Source organism: Anser brachyrhynchus, assembly GCF_964034855.1.
Source record: "Anser brachyrhynchus genome assembly, chromosome: 4".
NCBI classification, from domain to species: Eukaryota; Metazoa; Chordata; class Aves; order Anseriformes; family Anatidae; genus Anser; species Anser brachyrhynchus.
Window position 1 is genome coordinate 55667101 of NC_137698.1, and position 26731 is coordinate 55693831.

Genomic DNA, 26731 nt, shown 5'->3' on the forward strand with positions numbered 1-26731 from the left:
ATAGCAAATCATAATCCCTACATTTAAAAATTGCTAATTAAACCTATTGCATTTTTTCTCTATTTTTCTAGTTTTACCCCAATATCATTTAGACCAGAGCCTGTGATGCACTGAATAGAATTCCACTGTACAAGTAAGCAAGTGCAAAACGGTGCTAGAAAGAGTGGCAAGATTTACATCTCAGTACACTAGGTCTTACTCCCTCCTGAGACCCACAGTACAAACAAGACTGAACTGGTTTAATTGAAGGTGAACTTTTAGTTAAGCTAGTGGAAACATCCATTCCTCAATAAATGTACATCTATTTACATAATTGCAGTTCATGCTAATTTCTCAGGGCTTTAAACTAAAACAATCCACAAGAGGTTTTAAAGGAATTAAATGTTCCCTAAGGAATCTATCCTTGTTTAATGAATTAAACTCTAGGAAATGTCTTTACGAACAGCTGCAATGACAGTTGTCTTTTACACACATGCAACTCAGTCTTGAAAAACATACATCTTTTAGAAGCGTTTTTCAGATAACTCTTGCACATTGTTTATTCCCTTTCATGATCACTCCTTGAAAAATACCCTGACACAGCTCACATTTGCACAACTGTGAATCACGCCTGCTGAAGTTTCAAACCAGAAATGATAAGGTTATTTCTTCTAGCTCGTATTATTCATTCACTAGTCAAGGAAGTGAGCCTTTATCTTAGAAGTTACAATGCAAAGCACGAGGGAAGAATGACGGTTTTACAGAATTACTGATTAACCAGCAACTTGTTTGTCAATAGCAATTACTGAAACCACTTGGGTGAGAATCCACTCGAAAAGCTGGGAGAAAGAAATACACGAACATTCACAAATGAAGAATATATACATGTATATACATATATTTTTTTCTTAAGAAAAAATACACTCCCAATCTTACCTGAGAACAAAAGGATATTTCTTTAAAGCTTTTTTCAATTGCTACTTTTTTAGTGTCAGGACTGATAAGGTAAACTTCAGACTGGCCAATCTAAAAAAAGCAGAATAACAAGGTAACAAGTAACATTACACTTACATTTGTCTCACTGCAAAAATGTTTCCTGGACAAAATCTCAAACAGTCTTCTATCTGTATTTTTAAACCAATTAGTGTATTATTACTGGACAAAGTGAGAATGAACAGCATTGGTTTTGTGTTCAGAGCACTGCATGTTACTGAACTGCGATTTAGTTTCACATTTGAGACATGAAGTTGAGATGTGTTTTACTACATACGTGTAATATTATACCACAAGTAATTAATTTTACACTGGGAAAACATTCACACTCTTTTCTTACTTTCAACAGGCTTGACACACGCTGTATTCCCAAAAGCTACTGTGAAAAGCTACTTAATGAAACTGTCCCAAAATTTAAATTTAAGTGTATTCTCTCTACCTGTACTTTATTAAGATGCTCATAGCATTTAATTTAAAGGCTTTATCTCAAACTATAAAAACAAGCTTACTGGAGTGTATTTTCTAACTTAATTTCATCTGGAGGCCATTTGTACAGCAGTGCCCCAAGAGCTGATGTGAACTTCTGATAGGTGAGGACTCTTTTTAAGGTGAAACTATTGGTTTTGATTTCTCAGCTGTTGGCAACATCTCTGTAACATTTCTGCAGGTATGTTTAGATTCCTCGCAGTTCCCAGCACATCTGAAAGCCTGCTAAGGGTAAGTCTTACGTTAGATTTTAGGGAAGATGGGCAGAATCTGGATCCATTCACAAGTTTGACTGAGACAAACTTGCTGGAGCTTCAACCACCACCAAATCCCAACACACACACACCAGAAGATCAGTGTCACCAAGACACCCAGAGCTTCTTAAGGGGTGGGGGGAGAATCCTGTGTGGAAAAGGGTAAGAATAAGAAGTGCAACTTCCCTGTGTCTGAAAACAGCCCTGTGCGTTCACCTTCCACCTCCTCCGTCACTCCAGCTAGCCACAACCATTTTCCCACTTTGCTCCTACTGCCCCCAGGGCCGCTGTTGTGGGGGTTATTCCTACTCACACCCACTCAGCAGCCTCCCCCTGCTCCCTTCCTAAGAGGCTCGCTCTGAGCTCAGCCCCACGCATGCCTTTCATACTTGGTCACAGGGCAGCAGAAAGCATTTGAAGCCAGCTGAACACGACAAAACCAGCAACAGAAACACCTGAGAGAAAAACCTAAAAAATAAAAGCAAACAAAAAAACCTAACAAATTGGCTAGGAAAGCAGTTCTTCAGGATGAGATTAAAAATCCAGACTGTCTGAACCAGGTCAGCAGCGTCAGCAGATAACTTATCTTAAGTTTTTCAGACCTCATACACCAGCCTCTCCTGCAGTCTTGGGGAAAATCCAAATTTCTTCAACTCAGAAAATACAAACTATTTTGCTCCTCTGGATAAGAAGTTACTCTTGAGCATTTCATACACAGCCACACACAAACCGATAAGCAAAGGTGGAAACCTGTGCACGGTGTATGTTGATTCAGAACCTGATGACCACGGGGGCTGCCTGCCCACAACTCGGCTATGCCACGAGGTTGGGGACACCAGAGTCACAAACCACGGTTACTTCACTTCCTTACTTTCAGCTAAACTCAGCATGGCTGAATGGCAACAGAAAGCAACTGTGGGTATTAAACACTATATTTCCAGGCAAAAAAACAACCCGAAGTAGAAAGGCAGATCAGCAGAGCTGCAGAATTTGGAAGTGAGCCTATCGGTAGGTGACCGACGTTGCATTCAAGTTGGAGCTGCACGCCTCCCTGAGAGCTGCTGGTTTTATATAAAATAAAAAGGTACCTGCTGCAGTACGCTGGGTCTGGACTTAAGCATATCCATCTCCAGTATATGCATACGATTTAATAATGGAATCAGGATTTGTTTAAAGATTAGGCTTTATTACAAAGGGCATTTGTATTTTCCGTGTGAAATACCTGCTCAGGGGAACAAGGTAAAGATGAAATTATTTCTCTCCACCTTCTTCCATCTCACTCTCTGTTGCCAGCCTGCCACAACCAAACAGAAGTTTTTAACCAGGTATAGCTAACTGTACCTCTCACTGTGTTCCTTTTTTTTTTTTTCAAAAAAAAAAAAAAACCAAAAAAACAGGTGTAATAATTCAGTGATTCTTGTTAAAGCAGCACAACTCTTTCTCCCCTCCAAAAAAATGCTGTAACCACATCTACTCCACTCTGTTACTGTCCCTAAAAACTCCCAGCCCCAAGAGCAGCTGGCGGATCTGAGATTTCCTTACAACAGCCAGCTATTGTTCTGTCAGCTCCAGGTTTTTCTGTAAGATATGATGAAATATAACATGGAGCAAATAACATAAACCTCACTTCAAGTGCAAGGTCCTGCATCTGGGCTGGGGCAACCCCAAGCACAAACACAGGCTGTGCAGAGGTGGATGGAGAGCAGCCCTGAGAAGGACCTGGGGGTGCTGGTTGATGAGAAGCTCAGCACGAGCTGGCAATGTGTGCCTGCGGCCCAGAAAGCCAACCGTATCCTGGGCCGCATCAAAAGCAGCATGGCCAGCAGGGTGAGGGAGGTGACTGTCCCCCTCTGCTCTGCCCTTGTGAGACCCCACCTGGAGCCCTGCGTTCAGCTCTGGCTGGGCCCCAAGCACAAGACATGGACCTATAAGAATGAGTGCAGAGAGGGGCCACAAAGACGATCAAGGGGCTGGAGCACCTCTTCTACAAAGAGCTGAGGGAGTTGGGGTTGTTCAGTTTGAAGAGAAGGCTCCGGGGAGACCTTAGAGCAGCCTTCCAGTACCTAAAGGGGCCTACAGCAAAGCTGGGCAGGGGCTCTTTGTCAGGGAGTGGAATGATAGGACAAGGAGTAATGGCTTTGAACTAAAAGAAGAGAGATTTAGATTAGATGTAAGGAAGAAATTTTGTACTGTCACAGGTTGCCCAGAGAAGCTGTGGATGCCCCATCCCTGGCAGTGTTCAAGGCCAGGCTGGATGGGCCCCTGGGCAACCTGGTCTGGTGGGAGGTGTCCCTGCCCATGGCAGGGGGTTGGAACCAGGTGATCTTTAAGGTCCCTTCCAACCCAAACCATTCTATGATTTTGTACTTCTTTCTGAGGTCTTCAAAAAATATTTTTGCTGCTTACCCACCAAGGCAAGAGCATTGCCAGCCACACAAAAGCAGGACAGGAGTGGAGGCAGGCATGGAGTAGCAAAGGGAGTTACTGCACTGCTCTATCACTACACAGACGTGTTGGCAGCTGAATAAAAATGAAGTTGCTTATCAGGGGACATAAATACCACTAGCTCACATCATGGTTTGGTCCTTCTGCTTTAGTTAAAGGCAAATTGTTCACCAGGAAATTTATTTCTTCTGTTACTAGCTAGTGTAATTATACACACCTTGTTGCAATTGTGTAACTAGCAACTAATTTGCTAAAAGCTGTCTTTAGAAGCCCAGTGTTTTGGATAATGCTGTTTTAAACTATTTAGCATAACCTTATTTTGACTACATCAAACAATTTATACTGACTGGTAATACTTTATAAAGAAGTAGGCGAGTTTAAGCTAAGCTCTGGTAATTGCAATTAAGTTATTAAAGAAGCAACTGCCATCCATCTGAAAATCTGCTTTGGCGTTTGCCATTCCAAACTCCAAGACGTGAAAACACCATCAGCAATAGATGCAAAATCTTGCTTTACCGTAAACAACATTGTCCGGTTTTCTGCAATGTCTGTTGGCTGCACAACACTGTGTCCATAGATAAGTTGACTTTTTAGGTTCAGTGAAACTGCATCTTCTTCGAAAGACCTGACAAAGCTGTTACTCCTATGGCTTCCCTCTTGAAAATCCTTCTTAAAAGCTAATGAACGAAGCCCAGGCTGAGAAAAGGATTTCCTAATTGGCCTCTTCTCCTCCTCTTCACCCATCAAGGGCTGGAAGACAGACCGAAATTTGCTGCCGAAAGAGAAGCCTCCAGAGTTATTGGCAGTTTCATTTTGTTGGGACGATGAGTTAAAATCTGAGTTTTTTGTACAACTCGCATGATTAAATTTCTCAATGCATTCATCTATGAGTGCTGGGGGTGCGTTTTTATGTGCTACAGTCACACGTCCACAGAACAGCACCTCAAACTTTTTGGCAAAAGGGTCTTCAACATCTGAGAGATTATTCTGAAACTCTTCCTGACGAGCAATTTTTCCAGCTTGTCGAATCGAGCTTATAATCTCAGGCACCTAGAAGAGGGGGAAAATAAACAAAATTAGCATCTGGTGCTTTAAAACAAACAAGCTGCAACACTCAGAGGTGCTCCCTGCTGTTATTTTTCTTGCATGGCTGACTTGTTTTCATTTTCTGAAAGACCAGCTGAAGTGATCTTGTATTTCTCCAACAGACCTATGTTTTAATACGATAAACACTGACTAGGTAAATTGCTCATTTGCTTCCCCGTCAGGAGGTCCAGCATCATCAACATGTCATCAGAAGAGCTTTGCCAATGCTTGGTTACACTGCACTGCTGTGATTCATCTCATAAAGGTTCTCCTGCAGCACGTGCTGCTGCCACGGGGCCACAATTTATGGTTACAGCAGATAATTCTGCCAGCTTTTTAATTCCCCTGAATTACTCCGAGAACAAGTCATGCTAAGTGTGTCAGTTCCCTGACAGAACAAATTTCCTCCATCGAGAATCAATAGCTTACTTCACAAGAGTTTGGCTGCAGATAGTACAGAAGGCAGTAAGGGAGCCGCAGACCAAAACCCTAAGAGCGAAGGCAGCCCTGAACCTACAGAATGCTTTGGAGGCACAAGCTCCATCTTCTTCAGATGTTTCCAAGGCCACCTACTAGCTAAACACTATACAAAAATGAAGGTAAACCAGAGAAAACAGCAAAGAACTTGGAGAGAAAGAAAAAGGTTGCACAGCAAAAACTGAACATACTCTGGGAATGCATAGAGACCTCCGCGTGACGCTTTTTGTAGACAAGGAAATGCACACACACATACAGCCAGCAGGTTTCAACCAACCAGTAAGAGACGACAGAACACCCCGGGTGGCTCAGGAAGCATTACCTCACCGCTGAGCCACCAGCTGATGGCACAGCCAGGCCGACGGGGAAGGTAAGGGTCCTGACTTCAGAAGCCTGCTCCCAGCGGTGGCACTTTGCAGCTGGAAAGCCCTGATTCAGGCAGCTTCCTGCCTCACTGTTTTTAAATCACATACAAGAAGAAAGTAAAGGACTACACTTTTAAGGTTCATTATAGAACCTTTATTACCTCAAATAATATGTATTTGCTCCGGTCAGCCCAAAGCTCACCTCAGTTGTATTTACCTGATACTCCTTCACACAGTTCTTAGTTGCCTAACATGTCAGGATGAGGGCGAAGCAGACGACTTGATTCTAGCCATACTTCAAGCTGCAGCTGCCTTAGCATTTTCCAATAGACACGTCTGACCCTGATGGAAGTGCCCGGGCTCACCAGCTACAGGCAGCCACCCTCCCCAGTTACCCTGGGATCCCAGCTCTGCCCTTGATGAGGTTGCAGCGGTCACAGCGAAGAAGGGAGGCAGGTCCTGGAAAGGGCTCGTGCCATCCAAGCCAAAAGCGCCAGCCTGCCACAATCTTGGCAGGGATGAAGCTCCCGTGGCACAGCCTGTGCTGCGGGTTGTAAGGAGAGTTTGCAGCTGCTGCAAGGGGTGGAGCTGAGGCAAGGCCCAGGCTGTGCGTTTGGGATCCACCACAGACGTGCTCCTATTGAATTTGGTTTCTTCAATGGTTTCGTTATCAAACACCTTGGACTTTAGTTAGAGACTATATCCCTCAGAATTACTTTGCAGTAAGTAAACTTCATGTCTGAAGAGATTTAGTGGGCCTGTTGATGAAAACAAAGGGGAGTATTTATTTAATTCAAGCCTTAGCATGTGTGAAGAGAAATATGTCACTTATAAGGACCAGCTGGTTTCTGGGCCATGCTTAATGAAAACCATGGACTCCTCTGTTCTTGCTTATTCACCTAAACAACTTCACAATCTATTAATATCTTTTTATTACTTCTGATTAGGTAATGGATATTGCTACAGCAGAAGCAGCAAGCCACCACCTTCCTTTCCTCTGACCGTTATGTATGTTAAATGTTAACCTCTTCATCAATCAAGACACGGTGCTATGATGAATAAGAGAAGAACAAAGTACATTTTCCCGTGGAACTGTTCTTGGCTTGACCAACGTTTGTGCTCTTTTCACCTTCCTGTACCACCCCGGGCCCTTTACGCAGGTATCTGGAGAGCAGGAACGCAGGTGCTGCTCAGCTCCCTCTGGCCCTGGCTCCCTCAGCAAATAGACCTGGGTGCTGACTACGTGAGAATCACGTAAACGTTCAATAAATAAATAAATAACAAAAAAATGAAAGAAATCTGAAATGTATAAATAAAGCTCTTTGGAATTATCAAAATAAACTACCAGGCTCTATCCTGGCAAATGCTCATTAACCACAGCTGGGATTTTTCCAGATTAAGGAGCACGCCGTTCAGCTAACAGTAACCACGTCTCTTCCAAACCTCCAGCAATTAATCCAAATTTAAATCGTATCAGGTTTTGTCTCTTTGATCTGCATCAAAAAAGCAGCAGACCTCAAGTTGCTACTGAATTAAGGTAATGTTGCTTGGAGTTTTGTAAACAGTAATCCAAGCCTACACATAGTAACAGAAATGGGAAGAATAAGGCTTCTTTACAAAATAAAAGGATTGCCAGTTCCTACACCAGGGATGATACATGGGATGGAAGAACTTCCATCTGTGGAGAGGGACATTTTCCTGGTAGTTTGGGGGTACAAGCCTATCTTCACCAGCAGGAAACAGATATATACATCTGTTTTATATAAAATGTAAATTTTATATATATAAATATACATTTAAAATTTAAAATAAAATTAAAATATTATGTATATAAATATACATATATTATCATATATATATATATACACATATATATGATATTTTTGCTGTGCAAGCTACAGAAGCACCCATGCAGCTCATGCAGAGATTAGTCTACTGCTGTTGGTGGCTCTCCCTGCGGTTCAAGCACCTCTACCTGCAGACGCGCCGTAACTCTACCTGAGCCAGAAGCTGCGTGGGGGGGTGGTGGCTCAGTACCACTGGGCTGGAGATTTCCAGATCATTCCTATCCTATTTCAGACATTCCCCTCACACTTCACCGCCTCCACCGATGGTCTTTCTCAGTCGGTGGCCACGACAGTTGGAACAGTGCTCCCCAGAGAGCTGCACGCTGCTGTAGCTGCTGAAGGAGCTTGAAGAATAAAGTACACGAGTCCTGCTAGATTCACTTTTTCATCTTTGTAGAAAGAGGTGTGAAAAAGACTAAACAGGAGACAACTTTTTTGCCTAACCTCTTCTATTTGTCCAGGAATTAGGATTAAAGGGCCATCTATTGCAAGAGTTAGCTCAGAGCAGCTATTCTTACTACCTTTCTACCTCTCTCTAGACATTTACTTTTAAAATGCATGAAGCTAATACAAGCTTAAAACAAGCTTTGAGCGCTCCCTGTGTTTTTGCATTCCCATCTCTCTATTTGTGAAGAACCTGATGCCAACAAGGACCCAGGCTCACTCTGTGGGCATGCAGCATAGGCCAGAAACAGGCTCTTGAGGAGAGGCCAGCCAGGATGGTGAGGAGGGGAGTGCCCTGGATGCCAGCGAGCAGCAGGGAGGCCTGGAGCCCAGCCTGTGGAGTCAGCTGAGCACCTACACCTGAGAATTAGCAAATGAGGCCTTCTTTGGACTGCAGGGAGCAGACTCTCGTTCAGAAGCACTGGCCCTCCTGGTGATTTTAACCAGCCTGGTATCTGCTCGGAGGGCAACAGAGCAAGCCAGAAGCAGGCCAGGAGGTATCTGGAACATGCTGACGATAGCCCCCAACAGAGGTGATGCAGGAGCTAAGGAGGGAAGGCGCACTGCTGGGCTTGTTACTTGATAGGGACGTGAAGTTTAGGAGCAACCTTCACCACAATGACCACCTTACGAGACAGGGCAGAGAGCATAATCACAGCCCTGAACTTGAGGAGAGCAGAGCTTGGCTAGTTCGTGGATCTGAGTGGAAGAAGCCCCTGGGATATGGCTCCACAAAGAAGAGGGATCTAGGATTGCTGGTTGATTTTCAAGGATCATCCCCTCCAAGAAAAGCCCACCTCTTCTCATTGTGCTTTGTGAAAGGAAAAGAAGCAATGCACGAAATTCTACCCAAACGTAAGAAAAAAAATCTCTTTAATTGTAAGGCTGCCCAGACACTGGCACAAGTTACCCAGAGAGGTTGCAGAGTCTCCAGTCCTGGAGAGACTCAACCTGCCTGGACACAGCCCCGAGCAGCACACTCTAGGTGGCCCTGCTGAATAAGGTGTCCCCCAGAGGTCCCTTTCTACCTCAGCGTGGTGATTTAGGTACCAACATCTTTGTAGGCACGAGTAGCTGTGCCTGCTGATCTAACTCACATAAGGCAGTGGGGCAAGCCTACTGCATACATACGTGACTTCTTCCTACCGCACAAATTGTGTTTTCTGGAATACTCCTATTTTTATGTGTTTTCTGACTTGTTTCTCAGTATAAATATGTAATTAGTGGGTAAAGATTATTTCTGTAATCAGAAAAACTAAAATTATTCCCCTAAAAAATATTTATGACCTAAAACTATTTCCCTAAACCCACAAATGTAAGCAGAGAACAACAGACTAAGCAACAACAAAACTTACCAAACACAGAACACGACCTTCTCATCGTTCTCCCTGGGCCAAATAGGACTGGTGAATTGAAGATACAATTGAAACTTAATTGAAAAAGACGTACTCATAACCACTAAAACTAAGTATACCATGTTACTTCTGCTATGATTAGGATGCTTATTTTCCATAATGCTGAGTACTCTTGTGACTTCATCCTTGCAAGCAGAACACAAACCACCACCCAGAACTTCCTGATGTGTGTTGGTCTGACACCAGACTAACAGCTACAGCTTCTGCACCACACATGAAATCAGGAGAAAAGGCAATCGTTTGTAAGCATGCACAGGTTTGGTGCAGCTGGAGAACATGAAGCAGCTCCTTCCCTTCATTTCCCTGCAAGAGAAGCTCACACTTGCAACCAGACGTCACCCTGCAAGTTCACATACTAACGTACAAAAAAGACACCAAATGCCTTTAGCCTGTCAGTGGATTTGAGAAAGAGTAAGAAACTATTTTAATGAAGAAGGACCAGTAACAGCTGACTGCAACAGCTGCCTTTTGGTATACTAGACTAAAAAAGGTTCCCTGCTTCTTTAACATGCAGTAGGCACACAGGCAAAGCGTGCCACAGAAGAGGAGCCATCAAACACATCAACTGGTGAGGACTCAGGGCAAAAAAAGTGGGATGTTTTTAGGTGTGGCAAAGTCCTCATAACTACAGAGGTACCGGTCCCTCCAAAATGCTTCGGGTCAGTGAAGGACTCAAGCACAAGCTTAACTATTTCAAGGGAGTAAGTGGTATTGTTTAAAATAAAGACCTGTGCTGTCAGGAACTGATTTTATGTAATACGCTACGTAAACTCTTGCAAAACAAAAATCACTAGGATAAGATCTTGAGTTGAACCTCAGAAGACAGCACATCGCAGTGGCTGGAATAGACCTTTAACAATCTTGCACAAAGCTCTTGAAATGAGTCAATGTTTTCCTTAAGCAAGCTTTGCCTGCCTACTCAAGCATCCCAGGACAAACTATCTGAATTATTTTAAGAGTATTTACTTGCCTGCTCTCCTGTCCACAGCAGGCTCAATAAAATACGTCAAGAAGTCACACTGTTTGCTGCTTATGCCATTCCCTCTCTATTTTATTAACGAGCACTGCTACAAGAGAAACATGGTCCATGCCAAAATATTTTTGGAGAAGCCATCCAGTTGTATCAGGACCTATAGCAATGCTTGTCACCAGTACAGCATTTATTATCATGGAATACTTTGTGAAGTGTTGGAACTGAAGAAAGCAAAATCATTCTTGAGAGACACACAACATGTACAAAAAGATGATATAACACAGTATTTATCTGCATTTTTAAAAGACCACGCGGAATCTTCAATTTGAGGAGTGATGTTTACTGAAAAACAGCAGGTCTGTTTTCAGCACACTTCAGCAAAACAACTGTGTAGTAATAAAACAGATCAACATTTCCAACCGTACCACTCCCTAAACCCACACTTGTGGTCAACAACCTTTTTTGAACAGTTTTTTCCATTCAAGGGAATGCAAAGCTTAGCATTTTTAGATCTAATGCCTTTAAATCTATAGATCTCATTGGGATGTTTTCCAAAAAGAGTTGAGACTGCACAGGAGTAGAATCACAAAGAAATTTAATTCTGGAAGCGACCTCCGAAGGTGCAACCCCCCTACACACAAAGCAGGGCAAACTTTCAAGTTAGATCCAACTTCAAACCTGATCAGATGGCTCAGCATCACATCCAGTTCCACACAGCCTCAACAGCACACACCCCACAGCCTCCTGTTCCCAATGGGAAACCTGCTCCTTCCAGAAGGACGTCAAGACACAGCCAGCTGAGATTTCCTTCCTGAGAAGCCTCACCTCCTAGCTTAACCCAAAAATGAACTAAATACATACAGCACAAACCCAGTCTTTAATCTCTCACTGAAAGAGAAAAAAGGATGTCTTCAAACCAAGAGAATTTCCTTACAATTTGACATCAGTATAAATTAAAGGTAGAAAAGAGTAACAATCTTCTCAAGTTCATTTCCATTTCAGTGGAAGACCTTTTGTATTCAGGTCTTACCTTAAGTGTAGTCACAGGGTTTTCTTTTATTATCTTGCCTGGAAACTGCTCTACAGCCTCCTAGACGTTACTGACTTTCTCCAGTCATTAACTGCAATTCTTGTTTTCCAAATTTTCACCCCTTGATTCCTAATCAACAGTTCTTTCAACAATACTGTAATTACTAGTTTTCTTCCTGTGCTACTTGTTGAGTTTTACTCCTCCCACGGAATTCTTTCAAACCAAGATTTAATTCAGAAAGAGAGGTGGAAAGTTTACAGTTCCTCCATTCCCTGGATGATGACGATGCTTTCCAAGCTCCCGTCCATTTGTTTTCTGTGCATAATGAATGCACCACACTTAGAGTCCAAGTAAGACTCGTACCAGGCTCTCTAAGTATTCAGGTCGGTGGGTGCATGGAGAGGCAGCTCACCTTTGCTCCATCACTTCTCATCTCTATGTGTATGACCCAAAGCTTTGCTTCTGTACCCACACTGCTCAGCTTTTGGTGGTGGTGGAATTTTATTCAGTTATTTCAGCAGCTTCACCATCCACGTGTGTTGGTCTATCTCACAGTCCTACTACCCACCACCACCGCCTAAACTGCATGGGTTCAAAGCAGAAGGGAAAACCAATAATAATAATAGGCAGCATGATTTCTCTTTATAGTACCTAATACACATTAGGTGTCTCATATAGCCAGACAACTTGTAGATGTCTTGAAAGACAACAACTTGGAGCACGACCAGAGGCTGTGAGAAGCAGCCAGGAGAACTAACAGCCAGGCTGCTCATGCAGCAAGTCGGGAAGGCTGTGGAACCAGACCTGACTGCATGACAGAGATGGCTTTTCAACCTCAGTCAGGTTGATATAATTCAGTATGCTGAATAATATCACCCCAGGCCTAGGAAAGGAGAAGTGATCATACCGCATGTCTGCTTGCAGGTGCAGTTTGCTTCGTTAGGGTTCGTATGGGCACTATACAGAGAATGGGATAAAAGAGGGTGATGGGGTTGAGACTCCAGTTCTGCAGGGACGTGCAGGAAGCTGATGAACAAGAGTGCACTCAAATTCCAAGGACGTTCTGTGTGAAACCCGTTCTTTTTGACTTGGAGCCTGGTGGCTGAGTGGCACTAGCAGCACCGTCCGAAGGGAATGACACAGTACGCACCGTGAGAGCAGCTCCAGGTAGTCCGTGTGCGCTCTTACAGTTTACATGTTATCATAACAAGTCAAAGGTGAGCATACTTTCCACAAGTCACAAACCTGCTGAGCACTGCAGGCTGATGCTCCAAGTACAGCACGCTGCTCCCCCACCACCACGCTCCTTTACTACAGACAAATAGCTTGAGGAACTTCCTCACAAATCCTCAGACCAAAGCAAAAAGTGTAATCATTTCCAAAGTAATGTGAGTTGGAAAACACTCCATGCAACTTAAACAGGCACAAAAAGATGATCTCTCCTTTCTAAAAAACAACATTTGCAGAAAGCTTTTATAAATTATTGTAACCAAGCTCAGAAATAGAACATAATCGTACTCGATGTTCCAGCGAAGCTGGGCTACTCTATTTTGTGGTGGTGTTTCCTCCCCAGGAGAGATGCCTCATGTTGCTGACACACTGATGTTTTATTCACATGTTTTCAAGACATACCTTCCCTAAAGCCCCAAATACGACAAAACCTGGCAACTTGCCACAAACAAGCCACCGTGTCCCGGATCGCTGCTTATTTTTGGGACCCCTCCCCAGGAAAAAGCACGATCAAAAATAAACTGCAGCTGATGGAATGCCCCTGTGGGGCTTCAGTGCAGCTTTGAACGCAGAGCCACCTGACTGGCTCTGAAGGAGGCATTCCTGCAAAATCTGCTTCTGCGAAGCCTGGTGGTATACTTTACTCCATACCTGGAGGGCTTATTACAAGGTAGTAATTCTTCCCCTGCCCCTCTCTCTGCTTGCTATCCAAACCATTTCTTTTCATCTTGTACAGCTCCATCCCCCCTCCGTTCAATACCACAACTTTTAAGCAACAAATGTGAAATAAAGCAAGTCAACGGGTATTTCAAGTGACAGGTGAACATCTTCACAGTGTTACCTTCCCCAGCATTTGTTTCAAAGTTTTCCTTCTGTGCAGTTTTACAAATGAAAATGGCACTTGAAGACATAACAATGATTACTGGGCATACCTGAAGGATTCCTGGCTCACATTTTACAAAATGACTGCTTAATGTGGAGGCAATAACAGTCGTACAGTAATAGCTAGAAACCTCTGTGCTCATTCATTATGAACAGATATTAAATCCCTTTTTGCTCTTTGGTATTGCAAGCAGCTCCTTTTACAGGGCTGAGACAGGCCCAGGGCAGAGTTGGAGGCTAAGGGAAGGGAACAAGAGGAATCCTATTACATGGATATAAACGGCAAGAGACAGCAATGACATTTGAAAGCTTTTGGGACAGGTTTTGTTGTTGGGGTGTTGTTTTGTTTTTTAAACTGAAAGGCAACACCAGCGTTTAGAACAGGAAATGAGTTACTAAGAACATTTTGGGAACAAAAAATATCAGATTAAATTCCAATTTCATAATAGAAGTCAGGTTCTCTCCCCATCTCCTTTGCTCTCAAAAGCTTTTATCACAGTTTACATAGGGACAACTGGCAAAACAGGAGCTAGCAAAACAAATTTCAAATGATAAAAAGCCTCAAATTGGTCTGTCTTTCTTTTTAAAAGCAATATCCAACTCCAAATGAGAAGGGAGGAAAACCCAAGTTGTGATGTGTGTCCTCATTACAACTGAGGTTATTTCTGATACAACCTTTTCGGACAGCTGATCCAAGTGAATGTCAAAAATCCACCTCCCGTGGATTTTTCTTTCGAAATTATCACTGGGGAGGGAGTTAGCTCCATGGTGTGTAAGTTAGCTCTACCTGCAGCAGAGCACAACACTTCTCTCTTGCTCTGAGAGCACAGGAAGACCTCCTGAGGGATGAGACAGCCGCATGCTCCTTCTCCCTAGAACTACGTGGGGTAGGTTGGATGTTTTTCGTGGGGAGAATCTTACTCAGACATGAAACTTATGGAGGTCCCAAGGGAACCAGAGTGCAGAAAGCACTTAGCTTTTTTCCAGCACTCTGCCTGCCTGGTAGGTTTAACAGGCAAGTGAACCCATTTGCTCTTGGAGGAGCAAGGACCTGCAGCTGTGTCGTGTAGTAACAGATCTCACCTGCCTCAGGTCAGCTTACAGATGGACAGGACTGCAACACAACAGTTAAACTTCCCACGAACATCCCATTTCATAAAAGTTAATGCCTTGAAAAGTACCAACTTCCAGCTGGGGAAAGCAGAATTTACATCACCTTCTCATGTGACAAGTTAGTGATCTCTGAAGACAAGTTACAGACATCACCAGAACTTGTCATCATGGAACTGTATAGTTCCATGAAACCCACATATATACTTGACACTAGCTGTTAGTATTCATTTTTTCTAAAATACACTCTAAATCACCCCAAATAATATTGTATTTATTTAGGAAAATTAACTTCATTTGAAAATATGAACTGAAACTAGGTGTTTGCCAGCCTTTGTTTCCTACCTAGGTGGTCATCTGAGGAAAAGCAGGATACTTCACAGAACTAACAGACGTTAATCTGAAGATTAAAGGTAATGCTGCTGATTTTTACCAGGCATTCCTAAGGCACAGTGCATTCAGTGTAATGGAAGAGGAGGAAGAACAATACAAACATACACCTGAGTGTAACCCACAGCTCGTATCAAGACCCTTATTATTTAGAGAACATACAGAAAAATTGTTAACAACCTACAGAATTAAGCTGTACTTTGATTTTTGAAACAACTCATAGAAAGCTCACTGACCTCCCATTATTCATTAGAGGCATTTGAACTAAAGCATTTATTATGTAATTTGAATGAAAATAATTCAGCTTTTTTTTTTTTTTTTTTTTTTTTTAAGAAATTTAGCTGCAACAGGATAGGTCGTGGTTCTAACTCTCCTGAAAATAGTTTCTAAACTGTTATCAAGGACACTCCAAAGCACACTGCTGCCCAAGATCGCAGTGATAGCTTCCTGTAACTCCAGAACATCCTTAGGAAAGTAATGGGAAGAGCAAACTGTTTACTCAACGTCCCCTCCATTAAAATATAGCCAGATCACATTAGGGGCATTTGCCAATTTTTCCTCCCAAGAGTCAAGGATCATTGTCCTAAAAAGCAAGTGCTTCCAATTCCTGCTGATAAAAGGCAAATTAGAGCCTGCTTCTTCCCTCCTGTTAAAATTTTAAGACAGCTGTATCTTTTAAAGTAGGTGAAAACTTTTCTGTAACCTGTTTTCCATCTCATATCCAGATTTGACAAAAATCTTGGGGAAAAAAAGCTTGGAAAAACGTGTCTTTGCTGTAGCGTACTTGTTCCATAAACTCTTACCTGAAGTACCTTTGAAAGTCACTGTAAAAAGCCTATTATGTCCATATCAAGTATGTAAGTAGGCTAGAAAAGTGAAGCAAGGAAAAAAAAGAGATGGGATGCTAGATGTCTGAAGAAGATATTTAATGATTTATTCAGAGGAAGATGATCAGCATGGAAAGTGTGCTGTTTAATTACAGACTGCCTGCAAGACAGCATTTCACTGCAAATGCCATTATGGGTTGTAGGAACACAGCTAAAACCAAGCATCCCAAGTCTGGCAGACCACCCCACACCGCACTACTTCACACCTACTGTCACTTGCCTGTGCTTCTGGTGGTTAATCAGACCTCATTTCTTCATTTAGAGGCTGACATCTCCACTGGCTGGTCTCTTTTAACTGCTGCAGGGCAGCCAAGCCTGCTCCCCGTGTTGACAGTCAGAAGTGAATTTGCATGACCCAAGACAAAACACAGATGCCACTGTCCTTTTTAGATAAAGCTGCACATTCTGTCCTGCACAGACGAGAGTTGCCAAAATATGGATAAAAGGCACCACCAGGACAAATGCAGCTAAGGGATCACTCCTGAAAGCCACCCCAAGGACAAGCCAAGGTGTCACCCTAGAAAAGAAGCCAGAAGGAATTTTAGCAATGCTTCCAGATCATGAAAATGGTTCTCCCTGCTGCCTAGAACTCCAACAAGAATGTCGATGTCCCATACCAAACTCACTACAGCCCTACAAGGACAGAGCTCTAGACCTGCAGCCTGTGCCAACAACTTTCTTTTGATCATCTCACTTCAGCACTATTGCCTGGCCCATGCAGGCACTGCTGAATGAGCTCAGAAGCAGCACTCATGTAGGAAGGCTCCAATAATTGAAGCATAACAGCTGAAATCCATCCTCCTGTTCTTTCTCCATTAGCCATTACACAATATCATCAACAATCCTCTGAAGCTGCAGGCAGGTGCATCATCTGGTCTCTTCAGATAGCTGCCCTAACAACACCGAACCAGCATCCAGTCCTACATGATGCTTGACAGGAGTTTGGAAATACTATTTATGCAGTAAGTAATTATGCAATGAATAAACAGCAAGAGACGAAATTCAGGGAAATTAGTTACTGTGAGTCTCCTCGTTTCTGTGTCAGAAAGCAATGCAGGAAAAAAAAAAAGAAAAACCACAGTGTGGAAAAGACACACCACAGCACCCAACTCATTTGTTTGAAAATAGAATATTTTAGCAAATATCTTGAGAATCAATGATGCTCTTCCATCACTGTAGTCCGAGCAAGCTAGCTGCGCTGATGGGAACCGAGATAACCAGAAGTCACCACACAGACCTACCAAGGTGCCTTTCCAAACCAAGTGTCCACCTGACAGTGCAAGATCAGGGAGAACCATAATCAATACAAAAGATGTACTGATAAGAGTGTAAACAAAGATGTTCAACAATATATGCTGGCCCATCACCATAAGCATTTCAGGAGCTCCTGCTACTTATTTGCATTAGTATTGTATAAATACCAAATCTGATCTGCATCATACTTTACTGAGCCACAAACTGTAACGATGCACACAAATTCAGATCCTGTTCTCTTTTCAGGGTTATGAGACTGCTATTTTAAACCTACCCAGTTTCTTCCAAGAGTAAATTTTCCATTATTCCTTTTTTGTTCGTATTCCTCTCCTCACCGCAAGTTACAGCTGGGTTCCATTAGAAAACGGTAAGGCAGGTGGACGACTACCGAGCACTGAACTTCAGCTAAGCTGGACAACTCACCGGTTACACCCCTTTCACAGCGAGGGAATTCTGACCTTCACAGTATTTCCAAAGTATTCTATATTTAAATACTTACAGAGGAAATCCAAAAGGGAGTGGTGAGTATTCAACGTTTCTAAAACAGACGTCACAGACTTTGAGGGTCCCCACAAAAAGCTGGAGGGGGGATGCAAGGGCGATGCTCTGTGAGAATAGCTGAAGGAAAGCAGTAAGGGAAAGAAGACAAGATTTTAAGGAAAGCCTCCATGTATGTGTCTTTCTTTCCCCAAAGCATGATGTCAGCACTGGGGACTGCTGGTATTTCAGCCCCACCTAATACTCACATGGACTGGGCTCTTTTGTGTTGATTCTTTTAAACGTGTGTGAAAGCGTTATCGAATCTTCAAAAACACCAAACTGACAACATGCTGCCTGAATTATAACAGCCTACAATAGATAGTTTTGTATATGACTCTGTGATTCACCCACTAAATGTAGCATGAGCTCCCTAAACTGTGTTTTCAAATAAAAATGTTTCTGAAGTCCACACAAGTCAGCCTCCCCCAGCTATACACCAAGTGAAAATGTCAGTCGCTGCCACAAAATGCTAAATCCTACAGGCTGTGCTCCACTGGGATTTATCCTCATTCCAAAATTCCAGCATGGATTTTTGGTTCAGGTGCTGGGTAACTACTGACAGAGTTTTAAAGACAGACTCCTTGCACATCATCGCCTAAAACTCCAAAGCACTTCTACCAAATCTCCTTTTCCGTGGCTTGCCTGTAGGGAGATTGGAAGCTATAAAAAAGTCCTAAGAAACAAAAACAGCATGAAACATTTAGAGAAAAGTGCTAGCCATCCAAATTTCCATGACAACAGCTTCAGTGAGCTCACCTCTTTGGCACTATAGCACCAGGCCAAGGGTCCTGTAAATGTAGAGAGGCAACTGTTATTGGATCTAGGAAGAGTAAGACATCTGGTTACAGAGCTCCTGGAAATAAACACACACATACACACACTCAAAAAAAAAAAAAAAAAGAAACACAAAAAAGGGGGGGGGCTGCTTCATTTAGCTCATCTTTCCCACTTGCAGTAGTCGGGAGTGTGCCTGTATAACTATGTCTGTTCTCCTGAGACCTGCAGTTTCTCAGGGTATCTGTACCTGAAAATCCTGTTTGGTTACTGCATATCAAAGATCCCCCCTGGAAAAAAAAAAAATCCTGTGATGATGCTGTAAAAGGCACTAAGAAAAGCATTCCCATGTCCAAAGCCAGCAACTTTTAAACTGGGGAGAAGCTTCCAGGTATTTCAGCCAAGATTCATGTAATTTTTTTTTTTTGAACGGCACCATCCACGCACACAGGCTCATGTGCACGCTGCCCTGAGGACGGAAGGAGATGCATGCTTTTACAGTCTCTCTCCACAGTGCTCCACTTTGTGACAGACTAAAGAAGTAGTCTAAACCCCAGAAACTCTGGAGAACTTCTTGAGGCCTGAGATTCTCACGCAGCAGCAGCCAAAGGTCAACATGCCAACAATACCTGAGATGGGCCCCATTCCTCGCATCCATGCTGGCTACTGGAAAGCCGTGCGAACTGGGACTGTCCTGCAGCTCCGTGAGCTGATCTCTGAACAACGTGGTGTTTTGCCCAACTTTTCCCTTATGGATATTTCTGTTTGGGGAACCCAGAGTCAAACTGCTGCTTTCACGTTCTCAGAAACACTTCTATTGCACCTAGAGACTGTTTCATTACATCAGCCTTCCAAGAAAGCAGGCTATGATTTCAGGCAGTATTTTAGATCATCACGTGTAAACCAAAGGTAAACTGCCATGCCACATATACATATAGAAAACCCCCAAACTTAGTTGCACTCTCAGTCTCTGATGGGACCAGGAACCCTCCCTGATCCTGCAGGACCTACCGGTATTTTTGCTATTGGTTTGGCCCAAAACATGTTTACCACGTGAAGACAGCTAATAGCTCCGATTGCCAGGGAGCTTTCCAGCGAAGAAAAGCAAACAACTTTCAGTTGGAGTCTAAAAGTTCTGGTTTGAATTGCGGAGGGCAGGACCTGTGTAAAACAGCAAGCTAAGCAGCCTCGTCAGCCTTAGCTTATTAAGAAATCTGAAGGTCGACATGAACCTGAAAGTAGATGCTCATAAGAAATTAATTCAGAAAGGCATAAATGATTCAATAGAAAAGCCTTTGTGAGCTGAAATCTACATGACCAGGAATTTCACTCTAGAGAGACCTGCTCCTTCCTAAGCACCCTTCGTGCACCTTACAGAGGCAGAGGACGCTGCCATACAGCATCGTAGAGCCCCGTAAAAGCAGAGTGAGCCCGCCTGCATCCTGCGCTTCTCCCAGGGAACCGGGGACGTGTAAGTGAAGCAGGTGTAGTTCGGACCGTGTCTAGAGAAAGAAATGGAAAGAGGGAGAACAGAAGCGGAGCAGCTCCAAAGAGAGCTGTGTAACTGCTGAGTAAGGGAGCGGCGTCACCGCGGGACCCACTTCATTGGGATGCTGAGCGTGTGTTCCTCAGTCATCGCCGGGACCCGCGGGCAAGGCGGGGAGTGACTGGCATACAGAAAGCGGCGTGCCTGCGAAACGCTCAGCCTTTGGCGAGGATTGGTACTCATGTGAACGCTGTCGGTCGGTGACAACATTTCCCCCCCCTCCAAAAAAAATCTGACCTGGAGAAATACACCAAGCAGCAGTCCTGTAGTCTCTGGCAAGGGCACTGTGAACTTGGGCACAGAAATGCAGCTCCTGCAGAAATCTCAAGTTTCTCTTTTCTGTGTCGCAGGCATCTGGCATGGGAGACAAGTGAGGGTCTGTCCCTCTGGCTCTACGCACCACGTTAAAGGCTTTGGGGAAGTTTCTTCTACAAGAGAAACTGCAGCATTTGAGCGTTTCTTCCCCGCTCATCCCCAAATCTTCCTTGACACTAATTCACAATTAACTCCCTGATCCATGATTCAGCGTACAAGTGTCTGAATTTATTTAGAAACAGGGTTATGCGGGTAACTGCACTAGCACAAACAAGGGTGTACACCAAAGGATACAAACACCATTGATTCACCTCCCCAACTAATTTACCATCTTACAAGTAAGATGGACTTAAAACTAAGGCTTAATAAACTTCAAAGTTTACCAAGCTTTAGATAGCGTTAAAATGACCAGTTATCAGGGCTCCTTATGAGACCAAATCCTGATCCATTTGGCTAAAACACAAGTCATTCTCTGAGGGATTAAAGATGCCCACAGGTCCTCGACTTGACTAGGAGCAGTGGGGAATAAAGAGACAAGTCAGTACAGTTATAACAAAACACACCCACATGCGAGTAGGATATACCCTAAAACAGACCAGGAAAAGAGACAAGATAGGCCTTTCAGAATAAAAAGGAAAAAAGGAAGGGGAGGGATTTCTTGCACTTCCTGATTTTCAGTCTCTCATTCCTTCTCATTCTCTTCCAGAAGGCAAATGAACTGCATTTGCAGCTCCTGACCTAAGCTAAGAAGTAGATGGTTACTCCCACGCATTCTCCTCCAGAGGTCTATTAGGCACTCGGTTATTTAGAAAATAATAGAAAGAATGGCAAAACATGCGCAAAATCACTTCCACCACAGCATATTGAATTATCTGAGGATTCCAAGAAAAATAAGTTGCATTTCCAGTCTTATTATCTTACTTGAGTAATGCTAGCCAGGTATCCAAGCACTGCTGCCCTGAGCAGCGTGTAAGTTTTCTTTCCTAATGCTTTGTGCGCTTCCTACACTGAAGAAAGATCCCAGGTGATTCTGCCTCAGCAGTCCTTGAGAAAACTACTTCTTGCTTTGCTATTGGGAGTTTGAGAGCATCTATTGTGAACATACTCCAGAAGCCATTCTTTGGTACAGAAGAAATCCAAGCGATCAGCTTGTCAGTCAAAGGTGCAAGATTTAGCCAAACCAGAAGGGGACAGCTGCGTGGCAAACCCATCCTGCAATGCCGGCGTGCTTTTTTTGCCAGCCTGGTGGCCCATTCTCGAAAGTACTTGGGGCTGCAGTGAAGCCTTGCTGCAGCCCGTTCCCTCTCGGGGACGGTGGGAGACCTGCCGTCCTGCAGGCTGGAAGGGGATGGAGCTGCGGAGACAGCCAACAGGGGTTGATCGATCCACGCCACCAAAATCATTGTAGAAAAAACCTTGATTCAGATCACGTAACCAACCTTGCTTTGCATTTTATATTAGTTTACTTAATTGTACCTTGTTGGTTTATAATCCTGTAGGCAAAATGAGCTGAAGCTAAACACAGCTTTTATATAATACACAGCACTTCTTTGTAACTAGAAAGACACTATGCATAAATTGCTTAACTAGCTGAGAACGCATTTACTCAAATTCTCTTTCTATACAATTTATTATGCCAAGTCTTTATTTCTTCAGTGATCATTTCTTAATTGTGACTCTGTCAGGTAGATTATGAATAGAAATTTGCATTATAAAATGAAGCCGGAATTGTAGATAACTAATGCTAAAGTTGTTTTTTTTCTTACTTAAACTAAAGCTGTATTAAATACAATTAAACCAAATAAAAAAGCTCTTAGCAACTATCTCTGTACTATTATCTCTTTTTGATGAATTAATGGTATGCAAGTACACCATAAATTGCTAAACCCCACATTTCCATATATTTTTTATTTGCAGATGGAAAGTTTTGGGGTTTTGACTTCAAAGTTATTTATGTTTTACAGCAGTTATTGCAGTGAACTAAACCGAATATAAAGATTGAAGTATCTTTGGTTATTAAAGTGACTATTGTCTACCTACAGCTGACGAAAGTTAGCTTACACTTTGAACAAGCTATGTTTTAAGGTGCTTAGTCAAGTATTTCCCTGAAGTCAGTTGTCTGATTTTGTATAAAACCATGCAGGAACAGCAAGCATAACTATTCTCTTTCATTTAAATCATTTTAATAGACTACAGTAAGTCAGTGCTTAAGAGTTCACTATCTACCACACCATCACTCAGTGGTTTAGCCAGCACCCACACTGCCAGTGTGGGCAATACCAACATGACAAAACTCACCCCTGAGGAGTCTGTGTGGAGATGGGAGACGAGCAAGGTAAAACAGCATGTAAAATATCAGTAAATACATGTTAAAAGGTAACACTTATACAAACAACGGGGATCAATTTTATAGCACATGGGAGTAAATTACTTCACCTGTAAGTATCTATAGGTCTGAGGGCTTGCACAGGGACACTAAGCACTTAGGTTCCTGGGTGAGGGAATCATTTTTTCTTTTTAAGTAACAGCCGCCCAGCTTTGTTTCGAGGGGGGACAGTTCCCCCAAACACACCCTCAGGTCATTCCCTGTTCTGGAAGGGGCCACCATCTTATAAAATCCGGCAAGGCTTGCCGTTGTGTTGAAAGCATCCAGCAGTATTTTCTATGTTTTACTGATCAGATTTTGGCAGGCTGGATGGCTTCCTCTGTTAACAAGCCTCATTTTCTAAGTACACCGCTTTGCTCTCCCTCCCAAGCTAGGGCTGGTGATTAGCTGCCATTAAAAGACTAACGCTAAACACTTGCAAGGAAACAGCGCTGTAATAACTGGCTTTGAAACCCCAGAAAACACTTCTTCGAGTGAAGCCAGGAGCGCGTTTCTGCAGGAGCTCCTGTTACTCCCCCCAGAAGCGCAGCCAAGTCTGCACACCACAGGCTCTGCCTTGTGCCGCTTCCAAGACTCGCTCCTCTCTGACTAGCGGCTTTGTCCAGCCGGGAAACTCACAATGAGCGGGGTAAATGGGCTACCCCGCGGCTCCGTCCTGCAGTATTTACCCAACAGAGTCACTCATTTTTGACAGCAGCCACCTGTAGATGAGATTGGTGTGCTTGTGGCAGCCGGCACGGGATCGTTTCCTCAGGTAAACGCACGGCAGATCAGGCCTTGCACCACTGGCGAGACAGAGCCACAGTGATGGCAGAAGGAACTACTTTAAAATAAATAAATAAAAAATAAAAGAAAAGATCCCACTCGGTAGCTACTTAAACAGATTTAGAAACCAGGTACAAAGAGGAAAGCATACACTTCTACTTTTCAGGGCATGGCTACTTTTCAGGCCAAGTAGCCTCCTTTTTTGGACAGATCAGAGCAAATCCTTCTAGCTGAGAACCTGAATGGGGGTGACACAGTCACCCACCAAGCTCTCCCTCCCCACCACCTCTTACAGATCTAGGAAGAAGGATGCATTACAGCGGTTAAGCAACTGGCCATTTACACCTGGCAAAACAGACGAGAGAACCAGGTTTTATGGGTCTGCCTAACGGACTAGACCACCCATTAGTTTAACTTCAAGATACGGTCTTATTTTTCAGGTTAATTCCTCAAAGGAGCCCCTACTTCTTGCCTGTCACACGGCTCGGCCTCATCCGCTTGCCCTCTTCTGCGCTTTCCGTTGTGCCTCCGCACGGAATCTCATACACAGGTCACTTTCCATTCACAACTGTTACATTGTGTTTATGGGGGGGGGGGGAAATGAACAAGAAAACCAACACGTTTTTGAAGCATCATCTCTAAACTACATTCCAGATTTTCTTAAACCACCTCCGCTGCCTTGCGTAGCTTCACAGGCACGGTGGAGGACACTGCTGTAGTCTTTGACACACAGGTGCAAGAGCCAGCCGGTCCCATACACTGGCATACTCAAGTAAGTCTCACATCATAAACTAGCCTACCACCCTCTATAAATTCCACATATGCCAAGAAAAACTTTGCAAAGAGTCGGACGCAAGCAGCAGGAGCGCTGTTAGATGTGCCCGGAGCACCCACGAGCGCTGCACACCAGCACTTTCACTCGCACCTTTCCCCCCCCTACAGCCCCGCAGCACAACCGGGGCTTCGCTTTTAACCCCGTTTTCCAACTTTCCTGCGGTGCCCGCTCCGAGCCCCTCCCGGCTCTCCGGCCGGACCCCGGCCACCCCCGGGCTCACCTTGGCCACCCAGCCGAAGAGCGGGGACATCCCTACGGGCTCCGGCGCGGCGGCGGCCGCCGAGCGCCCCTCACGGCTCCCCGCCGCCTCCTCATGCGCCGGCCGGGAGCGGCCCCAGCCGCCCTCCGACAGCGCTCGCCGGGGCGGGAAGGGAAGGGAAAGGCCGGGAAGGGAAGAGAAGGAGGCGAGGGAAAGGGAAGGGAGGAAGGGAAGGGCCGGAGGCCGGGCCGGGGGCCGCGCCCGCCCCCGCCGCGCTCCGCCTCCTCCGGGGCTCCAGCCCTCAGCCCGCTCCGGCCGGGCTGCCCCCCCCCCAGGTAACTCGCCCTGACAAACTGTGGTCACGGGCCTCGGCCCCAAAACCCCTCCTGGGAGCACGGCAGCATCGGAGTCCTGCCTAAAGTTCGCCTGGTTCTTTTACTGTCTTCCCCTTTGAAAGCCACCGTGGGGTGGTAAGTTTCCAGTCAGGCAGCTGGTGGCACTTCAGGTGGAGCACGAGTGGCTCTGCCTGCAGGGGTAAGGCGGCAGGGAGGGAATTGAAAGCTGAGGGGGTGAAGGGAGGGGACCTGCCCCAGTGACAGGGAGGGGGAAAACCGAACAGAACTGGAGGAAAAGAGGCTTGGATTTCACAGGAAATGCTCCGCTTCAGCCAACAAAAAAGGCCCTTTATTTTCCATCACCTCATAGAGACAAAGCGAAGAACTACGTTTGCAAAATCCCTACAGAAAGGCACAGCGCTTTCCCCTGCGCTTCTTCCCAGTACAGTTCAGCTGCTCAAAGTGCGACGGTGAAGTGCCAAATTCAGCTCTCCGCTTTGCCCAAAGCCGCTTTCATCTAGCCAGCCAAACCACCCAGAGAGCATCCTGCACGTGCCAGCATTTGCAGGCCTCGGGCTGATGGAGTCGCCTCCCGGTTCAGATCTGACACCGTCCCACTCGTCCAAGTCACTGGGCATCAATCGAAGCAAAAGAGCGATACCTCAGCACGCAGGCTAGGGAGAAGCAGAGCCACCCTTGCAGCTCACTGAGGCAGAAAATGGGCAGTTTCGGCCCCTTCTCCCCTGCCCCCAGCCTTGCATGCCCTGGTTTTTTACAAAGTGAGCAAGACAGCTTATTGCCTCCAGCTTACGGTGCCAGTTCAGCAGCACTGAATTAGATAGAGTGCATTTTTAAGAGATTACACTAAGACTGAATGACAAGCACCGTTTCTCAGATTGTCACTGATTTGGCGAGCATCACAGCACTGGCATGTGATAGTGTGCCTAAGTGGGCTGAGGGGACTGCCCAGCTCCTTGCAACACAAAAGCAGTTCTGCACAGGTCATGCCTGCGTCTTTGCAATACCAAGCACGATGCTTCCACCCACCTCCTGAGGAACACCAGACAAACAAACCATAAAACCAAACCAGATCACTGACCCAGAATATTAAGAATTACCCAGGGTAGGTGGCTAGCATACATGGCATGAAGGAATGAGTCCGTGAGAAGTAATGCCTCTGGTAAGGAACAGCATATTGCTGATAGCCTAAGACTGAAAGTATCTGATGGTGGTGGCTGCAAGAGGTAGTGCAGAGCAGTGCATGTCCAGCCCTGGTCTCACACAGCAGCTCCTTGGCCAAGCTGGGCTGGTGGTGGTAGGACTGGAGAAATCTGCTTCCCTTGGATATTAGGACTCTCTAGTTGAGTCTTCAGCCTAAATACTAGTTTACCCACCTGTAGAATTAACATAAGGCTTGACCAGTTTAGGTGGCTTGCTCAAAGACACACAGTCAGAGGAAGACATCTGATGTGGAAGTTTGAAATCCTGT

At 44.5% G+C, this 26731-nt stretch overlaps 1 protein-coding gene and 1 long non-coding RNA gene across 11 annotated transcripts in view; one reads left to right on the forward strand and one right to left on the reverse strand.

Annotated features, from left to right (window-relative positions):
* Positions 1–26731, reverse strand: part of TBC1D1 (TBC1 domain family member 1) — a 113744-nt gene that overhangs the window by 56230 nt on the left and 30783 nt on the right. For 7 of the 10 annotated variants that reach the window (XM_080588751.1, XM_080588757.1, XM_080588759.1 and 4 more), the window contains 2 exons: positions 4674–5207; positions 916–1005 (listed from right to left, as the gene is read on the reverse strand). In XM_080588751.1, the coding sequence (XP_080444877.1) occupies positions 916–1005; positions 4674–5207 (624 nt within the window). Of the gene's footprint in view, positions 1–915; positions 1006–4673; positions 5208–24928; positions 25203–26731 lie in introns of those variants that run through there. The other 3 variants (XM_080588761.1, XM_080588762.1, XM_080588752.1) reach the window with 3 other exon arrangements.
* Positions 5216–7653, forward strand: LOC308193754. Its single transcript, XR_013949900.1, has 2 exons — positions 5216–6807; positions 7033–7653. It is a non-coding gene; the product is annotated as an uncharacterized lncRNA (long non-coding RNA).